The 14,085-nt window shown below is 35.8% G+C and overlaps 1 protein-coding gene across 1 annotated transcript; it reads left to right on the plus strand.

Moving 5' to 3' along the window:
• The first annotated feature begins 5,671 nt into the window (after nt 1–5,671).
• LOC133329548 (probable 4-coumarate--CoA ligase 1) lies at nt 5,672–10,101 on the plus strand. The gene is made up of 4 exons (XM_061538023.1): nt 5,672–5,812; nt 6,205–6,611; nt 6,674–6,796; nt 9,144–10,101. Exons 1-4 carry the CDS (start codon nt 5,672–5,674, stop codon nt 10,099–10,101), a joined length of 1,629 nt encoding a protein of 542 aa, XP_061394007.1.
• Nucleotides 10,102–14,085: the final 3,984 nt, after the last annotated feature.

Here is a 14,085-nt window from a genome sequence, read left to right on the forward strand (position 1 = left end):
TTAAAGGAATTTTTGTCAAGGACTATGTCAGCAATAGGCGTGGATTTTTAAAGGAATTTTTGTCAAGGACTATGTCAGCAATAGGCGTGGATTTTTAAAGGAATTTTTGTCAAGGACTATGTCAGCAATAGGCGTGGATTTTTAAAGGAATTTTTGTCAAGGACTATGTCAGCAATAGGCGTGGATTTTTAAAGGAATTTTTGTCAAGGACTATGTCAGCAATAGGCGTGGATTTTTAAAGGAATTTTTGTCAAGGACTATGTCAGCAATAGGCGTGGATTTTTAAAGGAATTTTTGTCAAGGACTATGTCAGCAATAGGCGTGGATTTTTAAAGGAATTTTTGTCAAGGACTATGTCAGCAATAGGCGTGGATTTTTAAAGGAATTTTTGTCAAGGACTATGTCAGCAATAGGCGTGGATTTTTAAAGGAATTTTTGTCAAGGACTATGTCAGCAATAGGCGTGGATTTTTAAAGGAATTTTTGTCAATTTTTGACTATGTCAGCAATAGGCGTGGATTTTTAAAGGAATTTTTGTCAAGGACTATGTCAGCAATAGGCGTGGATTTTTAAAGGAATTTTTGTCAAGGACTATGTCAGCAATAGGCGTGGATTTTTAAAGGAATTTTTGTCAAGGACTATGTCAGCAATAGGCGTGGATTTTTAAAGGAATTTTTGTCAAGGACTATGTCAGCAATAGGCGTGGATTTTTAAAGGAATTTTTGTCAAGGACTATGTCAGCAATAGGCGTGGATTTTTAAAGGAATTTTTGTCAAGGACTATGTCAGCAATAGGCGTGGATTTTTAAAGGAATTTTTGTCAAGGACTATGTCAGCAATAGGCGTGGATTTTTAAAGGAATTTTTGTCAAGGACTATGTCAGCAATAGGCGTGGATTTTTAAAGGAATTTTTGTCAAGGACTATGTCAGCAATAGGCGTGGATTTTTAAAGGAATTTTTGTCAAGGACTATGTCAGCAATAGGCGTGGATTTTTAAAGGAATTTTTGTCAAGGACTATGTCAGCAACAGCCGTGGATTTTTAAGGGGACCCCCCCCCATTCTCGGGGTCAAAATTTTTTTTGATTTAATTCGAATCTACACTAATTCAAGAATGTCCTTACAAAATTTCAAGTGAAAATCTCAAGAACTCTTGAAAATATAGCCGATTTATTGTGTCAGCATCAAGTGACGGCTAAAGGGCTTCTCAAACTTTAAACGCGTTTTTCTCTTTTGGGAATGGCGGGCACGATAACTCAAAAACTAATAACCCAATCGATTCCAAATTTTTACACGTTTCTCTGTGAGTGTATAGCTATCGTATGAACTAGGATAAAGCCAATCGGTAAAGATCTTCCTAATTTTTTAACTTGGTTTTTGGTCAAAAATCGGCGATTTTTTAAAAATATTTTTTCAAAGGTCCGCCATTTTGTTAATTTTAGAGCGAAGTCAATAATCCTAGTTCATACGAGAGCCAGACATGTACTCTTTCTAACGCCGTTGGAATTTTCGGATTCCGATGTTCCAGTGAGGAGTTATCATGCCCGCCATCAAAAATAAGGACTTTTCTTTAATTACAAAAAACAACAACAAAGCAATAACAAAATTTTTTTGTAAATTATTTTTCTTCTCTTTTTAATCTTCAATTGTATACGTGCAAAGTTACAAACCTTAACAAGCATTGGTATTGATTTACCAGCCCATTGAAAATCTTGAAAAATTAAAATCGAGAATGGGTGGGGTTCCCTTAAAGGAATTTTTTGTCAAAGACTATGTCAGCTATAGGCGTGGATTTTTAAAGGAATTTTCGTCAAGGACTATAAAAGCAATAGGCGTGGATTTTTAAAGGAATTTTTGTCAAGGCCTATAAAAGCAATAGGCGTGGATATTAGTCCGCGAAATATTGGTCCTAGACCCACCTTTAAGTATACCGATCGTCATATCTCGACTAGCTGAGTCGATCTAGACATGTGTGTCCGTCTGTCCATTATAATTTGTAAACACGATACAGGTCACAGTTATGGACCAATCTTTACGAAATTTTGCATGTATAATGGGTTCTGGCCACTGAAGACCCCTATTGTTTTTGGTCAAGATCGGTTAATATTTAGGGGATGAAATGGACCAAATACTTAATTTTTGTCGGTTTTTCTGGTCACGAATTTTTGCATGGAGAAAAGGGGATTGGGCCAAAGTATAAGCATGCCTGTTGTGATAAAGATCGGTCAATATTTAGCGGGTCAAATGAACCCTGACTTTTGTGTGAAAAATTATAAAATTTGTATTCTATGGCGTATATATTTGCCACTGAAGGACCAAGGCCCGAGAAATTTATGGTGTGTTCAAGAGAAGTGGTTGAAATTTAAATTGATACCAATTATATGGTCGTATGTACTCAGATGTGGGAGTTACACTTAAATATTTACAGGTGCTTACGTATTCAGATATTATTTAGTAATCCAATACCACTCTAGAGGGCGGAAATATAGCGCTGATAACTTTTCAAATGAGGGTTCTATGAGGTTCCGGTTATGGTCAAGGACAACGCTTATAATTGCGGTGATGATCAGATAATAATTTTGGGATGAAGAAGACCGAAACTTATTTTTATTGTGGTTTTTCAAGTCGATCTATATGCCACAATTATAAGCAGAATATTACACCGGAGAATGAATCTGGCCAACTAATTTGATGGGCTTTTGTAATGATCTGTCACTATTCAGCGGGTCAAGTCAACCAAGACCTTTCTGTGTAAAATGAAAAAAATTGGATATAAAACATAATTCGAAATAGATGGCATGGCAAGAAATAGGGGCTATTGACCTCTAATCGGTTAAGAGGGTGCCAATATCGCGAAATAGAAAGTTAGCAGAAAGTTCGATTTCCGTGGTAGTTGTGTAGGGTATCATATGGTCGGTCCCGTCCGACTATACTGCTCCGCTCACTAGTTTAAATTATTTAAATTGTTGTAATGGCCAAATTTTAAAAAGCCCAAACTTCAGAAAAATTTAATCAAATAAAAATCTAAAGTTATCAAGACAATAATTTGATTTTCTATTAAAGAAAAGCTAGCAATATACAGTTTTAAATTTTCAAATTATTTGCTGTTCTTATCGTATACAGATACAGAACAACAACAACTGAGAACAACAATATCTGCCACACCAGTCTACAATAATTTCAAACCAAATAGGTTAGAATCCACATATTTATATACACATCTATGGAAGAAGTTTAACAATGTTTAGTTGAACATTTCTGTTGCCGTGTGTTACCTTTGGTATTAAAAACAAGTTAATTAGAGGCATATTGAGTCGAGACGAAACGTTTATACCCACCACTACAAGAGAATTTAAAGATTAAATTTTTTCGATAAATACCGAAAATAAACCAGTAAGGAAAGTAGTAAAGTCGGACGGGGCCGACTATATGATACCCTTCACCACTATGGGTATATTAAACAGGACTATTAGCATGAAATTGGATGAAATAAAATATGTGATATTTATCTAAATGTGAATCTACGTAGATCTATCCATAAAGTATGTAAATCGACTTCAAACAAATATAAATGGGTCATCCGTTGGGCTATGTCTGTACTTCTAGAAAACGCAACTACATAATTCTATGCTCAATTTTGTACGTTGTGCAAAATTTGATGTCAAACTGACTAACATGGGAAGTTTGATGCCCAATTTACTTGAAATCGGGCCAAAATATATATGGAAGCTCTATCCAAATATTAAGCGATTTCAAACAAACTTGTCACAGGATAGGTTATACTAATTTCAGAACGTTTTGTTCCTATTGGTTCCTTGGTGCGTCAATTACTTAAAATCAATCTATAATAAAAGAGAGCTATATCTAAATCTGGACCGATTTTCACGAAACAACGCAATTCAGTACGTTATGCCAAATTTTGTGCAAAACGAAAGATATATAGGGGCTTTGGTGCACCATTTACATGAAATCGGACGAAACTATATGTGGGAGCTATATAGAAATCTGGACTGATTTTCTCGAAACTTGGCAGACATCACTCTAGGCTCAATTCAGTACGTTATGCCAACTTTCGTGGAAATCGAAGGATATATAGGGGCTTTGGTGCACCATTTACATGAAATCGGACGAAACTATATATGGGAGGTATATGTAAATCTTGACCTATTTTCACGAAACTTGGCAAACATCATTCTACATCATTCTACGTTAACTACGTTATGCCAAATTTCGTGCAAATCCAATGATATATAGGGAGTTTGGGGCACCATTTACATGAAATCGGACGAAACTATATATGGGAGCTATATCCAAATCTGGACCGATTTTCACGAAACTTGGCAGACATCATTCTAGACTCAATTAACTACGTTATGCCAAATTTCGTGCAAATCGAAGGATATATAGGGAGTTTGGTGCACCATTTACATGAAATCGGACGAAACTATATATGGGAGCTATATCTAAATCTGGACCGATTTTCACGAAACTTGGCAGACATTCTTCTAGACCTAAATGATTAGGCTGTATTAAATTTCGTGCAAATCAAAAGATATATAGGGACTTTGGTGCACCATTAACATGTAATCGGACGAAACTATATATGGGAGCTATATCTATATCTGGACCGATTTTCTCGAAACTTGGCAGACATCATTCTAGGCTCAATTCAGTACGTTATACCAAATTTCGTGCAAATCGAAAGATATATAGTGACTTTAGGGCACCATTTACATGAAATCGGACGAAACTATATATGGGAGCTATATCTAAATGTGGACCGATTTTCTCGAAACTTGGCAGACATCACTCTAGGCTTAATTCAGTACGTTATGCCAAATTTCGTGCAAATCAAAAGATATACAGGGACTTTGGGGCACCATTTACATGAAATCGGACGAAACTATATATGGGAGCTATATCTAAATCTGGGCCGATTTTCACGAAACTTGGCAGACATCATTCTAGACCTAAATGATTAGGCTGTACCAAATGTCGTGCAAATCGAAAGATATATAGGGACCGTTTACATTAAATCGGTTAAATATATATATGGGAGCTATATCTAAATCTGAACCGATTTTTTCCCAATTTCAATAGGGTTCGTCCTTGGGCCGAATAAGTGACCTGTGCCAAATTTCATCCAATTCGGATCATAAATGCGACCTGTACTTTGTTTACAATTTAACATGGACAGACAGACGGACGGACGGACATGCATAAATCGACTTAGAAAGTGATTCTATGCATATTCTCAAAAGGAACCATGGGTCTATCTCGATTATTTTTGCCCGTTACAAACATATGCACAAAGACAATACCCTGTACCACAGTGTGGTGAAGGGTATAAAAACGGCGAGTCTATAAAGCGATAAATCTCCATTATCAATATCACATATCTTAGAAGTAGCTCTATCTCAAATGTTGCGATCTTTATCGCAAAGGTCAACAGACACACAGAGTGACATGGCAAATTCGATATAGAATTTTATTATTTATATTTCGAAATGTTGCAAAAGATATGATAAATTCAGCATACCCTCCCTCCATATGGTTTAGAGTATAATTATGTATACAGCTGCATCGCATGACGAGAATAAAAACAACTGTCAGAAAACTTTTAATTTTAATAGTGGTTTTGACAAGCATAACATTCGCATCGTTCGTCGGCAAAGATGGCAAAACAAAAAACTAACTACAATCCAAACACCAATATATGGAGTGGGGAAAACATTGGAATGGCCTATGGACCAGAGGATTCAATTGCAGCTGTGGCCCTTAGGAAAATGCTGGAGAAACCGAAACAAATTGCTCAGGTATTTTTTTAAACAACAATTATAATGAAATTGTTTATTTTTTTTTGATATACAATTAATTCGTTAAAATTTAAGCACCTGGCAAAGCGATAAAAGCTACCGAACCTGTTATGGGTCGTAGCTAACTAACAAGATTTGTAGTCAAGGTCAACGAAAAAATAATAGTTATTTTATATGTATATATATATATACATGGGTACTATGATAAGGGAATGACATTTTTAATTTAACATTTTGACGAATTTAAATGAGCTGGTAACAGGGCAACAATTTTTAAAAAATCTAAAAGAGAATAAGAGAGAAGGGAGAATATAAGAGAGAATATATTACTAATTTTAATTATATTTTAATATTAACATAATGATATTAAAAAAAATGAAATTGCCCTAAAGGTCTGTTATCAAAGTGGCAATGAGATGACAAATCTGGAAATTGCTAAACATACCATCCAGGTGGCCAAGCGCTTTGAGAAACTCCAGCTGCATCAAGGTGATATAATTGGTTTGTGTGCTGGCAATACTGATTACATGGCTCCTTTGGTGTTTGGTGCCTTGGCATCGGGACTGTGTATCAGCACTTTGGATCCCAGTTTTGATAAGGATGGCATCAAACATGTCTATTCACTGACCAAACCACGTATGATGTTCTGCGATGGCCAATTGTATGAGAAGGTTCGTGAGGCTTTAGATGAATGCGGTTTGAAGGCAACCGAAATCTATACCATCAGTAAACATTTGGATGGAGCTCCCAGCATTATGGAATTTTTTGTGGGAGATAATATTGATCCATATGATTATAAGTGAGTGTGGTTATATTAAAATTTGGGTATGCTTGGGTAGTCTATTTTATTTTTTTTTCTAGAGTACCGGCTTTGAAAGATGGCCTTGATCAGACTGCATTTATTGTTTGCACCTCGGGTACGACGGGATTGCCCAAAGGTGTTTGTGTTTCACATGCCACAATTGTTTGGAATTCTTTTTCTTTGTAAGTACATATTTGCTTATAAAAAATTTACAACAAAATTGAAGCTCTAAAGGGTTTTTAAACAAATATTTAATAAAAAAATCCATTTTCTATGGCATAACAAAAATATTTAAAAAATAAATTTGTTAGTCAAGGACTATTACAGCAATAGACGTGGGGTTTTAAACGATTTTTTGTCAAAGACTATTAAAAAGTAGGCGTGGATTCTTAAAGGATTTGTTATCAATAACTATTACAGCAATAGGCGTGGATTTTTAAATGATTTTTTAGGCGCGAATTTGCATTTTTTGTCACTACTAAAAAATAGGCGTGGATTTTTTAAAGGATTTTTATTGTCAGGGACTATTTGAAAATAGGCGTGTATTTTTTAAAGGATTTTTATTGTCAGGGACTATTTGAAAATAGGCGTGGATTTTTTAAAGGATTTTTATTGTCAGGGACTATTAGAAAATAGGCGTGGATTTTTTAAAGGATTTTTATTGTCAGGGACTATTAGAAAATAGGCGTGGATTTTTTAAAGGATTTTTATTGTCAGGGACTATTTGAAAATAGGCGTGGATTTTTTAAAGGATTTTTATTGTCAGGGACTATTTGAAAATAGGCGTGGATTTTTTAAAGGATTTTTATTGTCAGGGACTATTTGAAAATAGGCGTGGATTTTTTAAAGGATTTTTATTGTCAGGGACTATTTGAAAATAGGCGTGGATTTTTTAAAGGATTTTTATTGTCAGGGACTATTTGAAAATAGGCGTGGATTTTTTAAAGGATTTTTATTGTCAGGGACTATTTGAAAATAGGCGTGGATTTTTTAAAGGATTTTTATTGTCAGGGACTATTAGAAAATAGGCGTGGATTTTTTAAAGGATTTTTATTGTCAGGGACTATTAGAAAATAGGCGTGGAATTTTTTTGTCAAGGACTGTGAATTGTTTAAAGGATTTTTTCAAGGTCTATTAGAAAATAGGCGTGGAGTTTTTTTGTCAAGGACTGTGAATTGTTTAAACGATTTTTTCAAGGACTGTTAGAAAATAGGCGTGGAGTTTTTGTGTCGAGGTCTGTGAATTTTTTAAAGGATTTTTATTGTCAGGGACTATTAAAAAATAGGCGTGGAGTTTTTTGTCAAGGACTGTGAATTTTATAAAGGATTTTTATTATCAGGGACTATTAGAAAAAAGGCGTGGAGTTTTTAAAGTGTTTTTTGGCAAGGACTATTAGAAAATAGGAGTAAATGTCTAAAGGATTTTTTTGCCAAGAAAATAGTTTTTTTAAGGAACTTTTCTTAAAAAATCCGTTCCTTAAAAAATCAGAATTCAAGCTTCGTATGACCCTTGAAAAAATATTATTTTTAAAAATCCACACCACATCCAAATTAACGGCTAAGTACTTTCGCACAAAAAACCTCTTAAGCGTCTATTAGCTGCAGAAATTGTCATTGAGGTCCAATATTTATAGATGACCTATAGAAGACCTCCTAAAGGATTTAAATCTTTAAAAATCTTTCTGAAAGGCTTCTATTTATAGAAGACTTTAGAAAGTTTGTTATTCTTCAGAAGAACTTCCACATATAGAAAATCGTCTAAGGGTCTTCAATCTGTATAATACCCTTTCAAGAACTTCCATCCGTAGGAAACCTACTAAATGAATTCAATCTATAAGAAAACCTTCCGAAGAAGATCTTATATAGTATATAGAAGAGATGCCAAGAGATTTCCTTATAGTAAAAACATCATAAAGGCTCCTAAAGAACTTCAATTTGTAGAAAAAACCCTCTTAAAGGTCTTGAATAGGAAAAACGTTCTCAAGAACTATTATCGGTAGAAGTCCTTATAATAGTTTCATAAAATACTTCCTTGTACACCAAACCTCTTCAACGTCCTCTTTCTATTGAAAATCTCTCCAAGGTCCTAAATCTGTGGAACGTCTCCTAAATCACTTTCATCTTTAAGCAACATTTTAAGGGTTTTCAATCTATAGAAAATTCTACTGAAGGACTTCCCTATACAGGAGTCTTTACAAAGGTCTTCAGTCAGAAAAGCTTCTAACATATCATGAAACACTTCCATCAATGAGAAAACACCCTAAAAACCTTCTGACGGACTTCTATCTACAGCAAATCTAAAGGATTAGCATCTACAGAAAGCCTCTTAAAAGTATTCTAACTAGACACTTAAAAGATCGCCTCTCTATTGAAGGACTGACACAGAGATCCAATCAATATTCTATCCACAAAAGAGACTATACGTGACCTCAATCCATAAATCACTTCCAGAAAGCCTCTTATCTATTGCAACCCCGTATTAAGCTACCCTCAAAATGCCTCTTCAAAATTCCATTTCTTCTCTTTTCAGGGACGCCTTCAAGGACACGAATCTCCTTTGTTTCAGCACTCTTTACTGGATGTCTGGTATTGTGGCATTGGTGCATGGTACAATTGGCGGTGCTAAGCGTATAATCTCCTCCGATCCCTTTAATGTAGATGATTTTTTAGACATTGTGCAGCGTTACAAAGTCAACATAACCATTGGGCCACCATCCCAGATTGCCATGGTTATTTCATCAGATAAAATTACGACCACCGATTTGTCAAGTCTTGTTGCCTCTATCATTGGAGGCAGTGCCGTTTCATATTCTCTAACAGAAAAATATCGTAAATATGCCAAAAATGTTGAATGTTTGGTTGCCTATGGATGCAGTGAAAGTAGTGGCGTCTCAATGGGAAAAAGTTCGCCCAATAATTCTGTGGGTTATTTACTACCAAATGTTGAAGTGAAAATAATCGATGATGATGGTAAGACATTGGGTCCCGATGAAACGGGAGAGTTGTGTGTACGTACACAAATACCCTGGTCGGGTTATTATGGCAACCCCTCGGCGACCCAAGAGAAATATGATGCTGATGGTTGGATTCATACAGGAGATGTGGGCTATTTCAATGATCAGGGTGAATTATTTGTGGTCGATCGTAAATGTGATATTCGTAAATATAATAATTTTCACTTTTCGCCGACGGATATTGAATTTGTCATCAGTAAATTACCCCAAGTGGCTGATGTTTGTGTCGTGGGTATTCCTCACAGTGTTCATGGTTTCTTGCCAGCGGCTTGTGTTATAAAGAGGTCCGATAGTGAGATCACCGAATCGAAAATCTATCAACATGTTGTGGATCATATGCAAGATTTTGAACATTTACGTGGTGGTGTTTATTTTGTGGAGAGTTTCCCCCAAACAGCATCGGGTAAAATTATACGTCGTAAGGTGGCTGATATGTGTGAAAAGTTGTGGAAGGAAAAGAATAAAAATAATTAATTTTTTTTTTAAATATTTGTAAAATGGCTAATAAATGAATGTCTTTGCAAAAATTATATATTTTAATAGATTTTTAACAATAATATAAATATAATAGAATAGGCGGACGGGGCCGACCATACGATGCCCAACACAACTACCACACAACTCTATCTCCTCGAATTTTTATTCCGGGCCTGGGTAATATTTCGCAATAGTTGCACCCTCTTGCCCGATTAGAGGTCAACAGCACCTCTTCCTTACCCTCACATATTTTCTGATTATTACCAATATTCAGTACATATCTTCTAATTACTTGTCCATGTTCCCTTCACATTGGGTTTTGTTGTAATGTTCGGCTTTCAATTGTGGCCCATAGATCGAACCGAAAAAAAACGCAAAAAAAAAAACTTTTCGGTCCATTTCATCCCAATATTATTATCTGATCATCTTCGAAAATTATAGGCGTTGTCCTTGACCATACCTGTATCCTCATGGAAAATTGCAAAGCGATCAGCGCTTATTTCCGCCCTCCAGTGTGGTAATGGGTTACTAATTAATATCTGAATACGTAAGCACCTGTAAATATTTAAGTGTAACTCCCACATCCGAGTACATACGGCAATACAATTGGTATCAATTTGAAGGTCAACGACTCCTCTTGGATATATTATCAACTTCTCGGGTCTATGTCCTTCAGGGGTAAATATATACGCTATAGAATACAAAGTTTGTAATTTTTCACACAAAAGTAAGGATCCATTTGGCCCGCTGAATATTAACCGATCTTTATCGAAACAGGCATGCTTATTCTTTGGCCGGATCACCTTCTCCATGTAAAAATTCGCCATGGTTGGGCCATAATTGTGGCCTCTGGAACGACCAGAAAATCAGACAAAAACCAGTAAGGAAAGTCGTAAAGTCGGACGGGGCCGACTATATGATACCCTTCACCACTGTGGGTATATTCAACAGATGAATCCTAACAGACGTCGATTTTTTGAAGGACCATTAACATGAAAATGGATCCATAAACATGTAATTCTGCAACCTATACCATATTTTTTATTTGGTCAGATATAGGGTTGCTTCAAGCTAGGTTATATCTACTTTAGTACGCTGTGCCAAATTTTTTGTCAATCGGCCTACCTTGGGGTCTTTGATGAACCATTTATATATCGGACGAAAATATATATGGGAGCTATACCTAAATCTGGACCGATTTTCAGGAAACTTAACCCACATCATTCTGATCTAATTCAGTACGCTGTGCCAAATTTCGTGCAAATCGAAAGATATATAGGGACTTTGGTATACTATTTACCTTAAATCGGACAAAACTATATATGGGAGCTATATCTAAATCTGGACCGATTTTCAGAAAACTTCACACACATCATTCTAGACCTAATTCAGTACGCTGTGCCAAATTTCGTGCAAATCGAAAGATATATAGGGACTTTGGTACACCATTTACATAAAATCGGACGAAACTATATATGGGAGCTATATCTAAATCTGGACCGATTTTCAGGAAACTTAACACACATCATTCTAGACCTAATTCATAACGCTATGCCAAATTTCGTGCAAATCGAAAGATATATAGGGACTTTGGTACACTATTTACCTTAAAACGGACGAAAATATATATGGGAGCTATATCTAAATCTGAACCGATTTTCCCAATTTCAATAGGGTTCGTCCTTGGGCCAATCAAGTGACCTGTGCCAAATTTCATCCAAATCGGATCATAAATGCGACCTGTACTTTGTTAACAAAAATACATGGACGGAAAGACGGACGGACGGACATGCATAAATCGACTCAGAAAGTGATTCTATGCATATTCTCAAAAGGAACCATGGGTCTATCTCGATTATTTTTGCCTGTTACAAACATATGCACAAAGACATAATACCCTGTACCACAGTGTGGGGAAGGGTTTAATTAAGTTTTGGTCCATTTCACACCCTAAATATTAACCGATTTTTACCAAAAACAATAGGGGTCTTCATAGGCCAGAACCCATTCGTGAAGATTGGTCCATAACTGTGGCCGGTATCGTATTTACAAATTATAATGGACAGACGGTCGGACGGACACACATATCTAGATAAACTCAGCTAGTCCAGATATGACGATCGGTATATTTAAAGGTGGGTCTAGGACAAATATTTCGCGGCGTTACAAACTCTTGGGGCTGCACAATGCTATAATATGCTGACAACAACATTGTGTAGGGTATAACAATTTGGTAGTTCCTTAAAAAATTCTTTTTAAAGCCTTTGAAAATTATTATTTAAAAATGCACGCATTGGCAGGTCCTTGAAAACTATTATTCAATAAATCCATGCTCTTTCAGGTTTTGAAAAAAATTTTATTTTAAAAATTCAGAAAAATCAGCGCTTATATAGACCATAAATAAATATTTTTTGGAAAAATCCACGCTTTCATGTCCCTTAAAGATATTACAAAAGAAACACCCTTTAAAGCTAATACATGTAAAGGATAAGTATCCTTTCTTCATGTTTAGCTTAGTTTCAACAGTTCAACTCCAACAGTATTTTTAAATTAATTCCCATTTCCAGATTCCTGTTGATGTCTTCTCTAATGCATTCCTGGTTTGCTTCATTATATTCGACCACATTCTACAGCAGCAACATTGTTTAACTTTATTAAGTGGCCATCATTTAGCAACAACCTCGACCATGGCATTGGCTAGGCCGACTAATTACTGCAACGGTCACTTCATGCCCAGTCCCATTCATAATTAGTGTTCAAGGACAAATGTCCTGTTCCTGGCAGGCAGTATTAACTTGCACTAATGATTGCATTACTGTTTGCTACCTTCGTTGCAAGAATAGTTCTCGTATGTTAGTCGATGAAACATGGCCTACAGGTGTTGCTGTGACCAATTGGAGAAAGGCGTTCTAATGATGGCTCATATTCAGGACCGAATAGTAGACAGTGGGTGGTTCAAAATAATAACTATTTAAAAATCAGTTGTTGCATGAAACCTGTTGTTTACAGAAAATCGGACGAAACTATTTGCGGAAGCTATATCTAAATCAGAAACGATTTCGGCAAAATTTAGTATACTTTAGTTTATTATCAGTTTGATGCGCTGTGCAAACTTTCATTTCATTCGGAGGTCCTTGGTACACTACCATGGAATCTGATAAAAAAAATATATGGAGCTACATTTGCAGATTTAGAAAATATTGTTCAAACAATCTACGTTCTTGACCCAATCGGCCGTTTGGGGACCCCCATAGGTATGCTACAAACATGGGGTGTAAAATGTCATCAATATATTTTTATACCCTTCACCACACTGTGGTACAGGGTATTATGTCTTTGTGTATATGTTTGTAACAGGCAAAAGGAATCGAGATAGACCCATGGTTCATTTTAAGAATAAGCATAGAATCACTTTCTGAGACGATTTATGCATGTCCGTCTGTCCATGTTAAATTGTAGACAAAGTACAGGTAGCAGTTTTGATTCGAATTGGATGAAATTTGACGCAGATCATTTATTTGGCCCAAGGACGAACCCTATTGAAATTGGGAAAAATCGGTTCAGATTTAGATAAAGCTCCCATATATATTTTCGTCCGATTTAAGGTAAATGGTGTACCAAAGTCCCTATATATCTTTCGATTTGCACGAAATTTGGCACGGTGTAATGAATAAGGTCTAGAATGATGTGTGGTAAGTTTCGTGAAAATCGGTCCAGATTTCGATATAGCTCCCATATATAGTTTTGTCCGATTTTATGTAAATGGTGCACCAAAGTCCCTATATATCTTTCGATTTGCACGAAATGTGGCATGACGTAATGAATTGAGCCTAGAGTGACGTCTACCATGTTTCGTGAAAATCGGTCCAGATTTAGATATAGCTCCCATATATAGTTTCGTCCGATTTTATGTAAATGGTGCACCAAAGTTCTTAAATATCTTTCGATTTGCACGAAATTTGGCACAGCGTACTGAATTAA

The sequence above is a fragment of the Musca vetustissima genome, unplaced genomic scaffold, assembly GCF_032173495.1.
Source record: "Musca vetustissima isolate MV318-11 ecotype Yass unplaced genomic scaffold, APGP_CSIRO_Mvet_v1 utg32399, whole genome shotgun sequence".
Classification (NCBI taxonomy): domain Eukaryota; kingdom Metazoa; phylum Arthropoda; class Insecta; order Diptera; family Muscidae; genus Musca; species Musca vetustissima.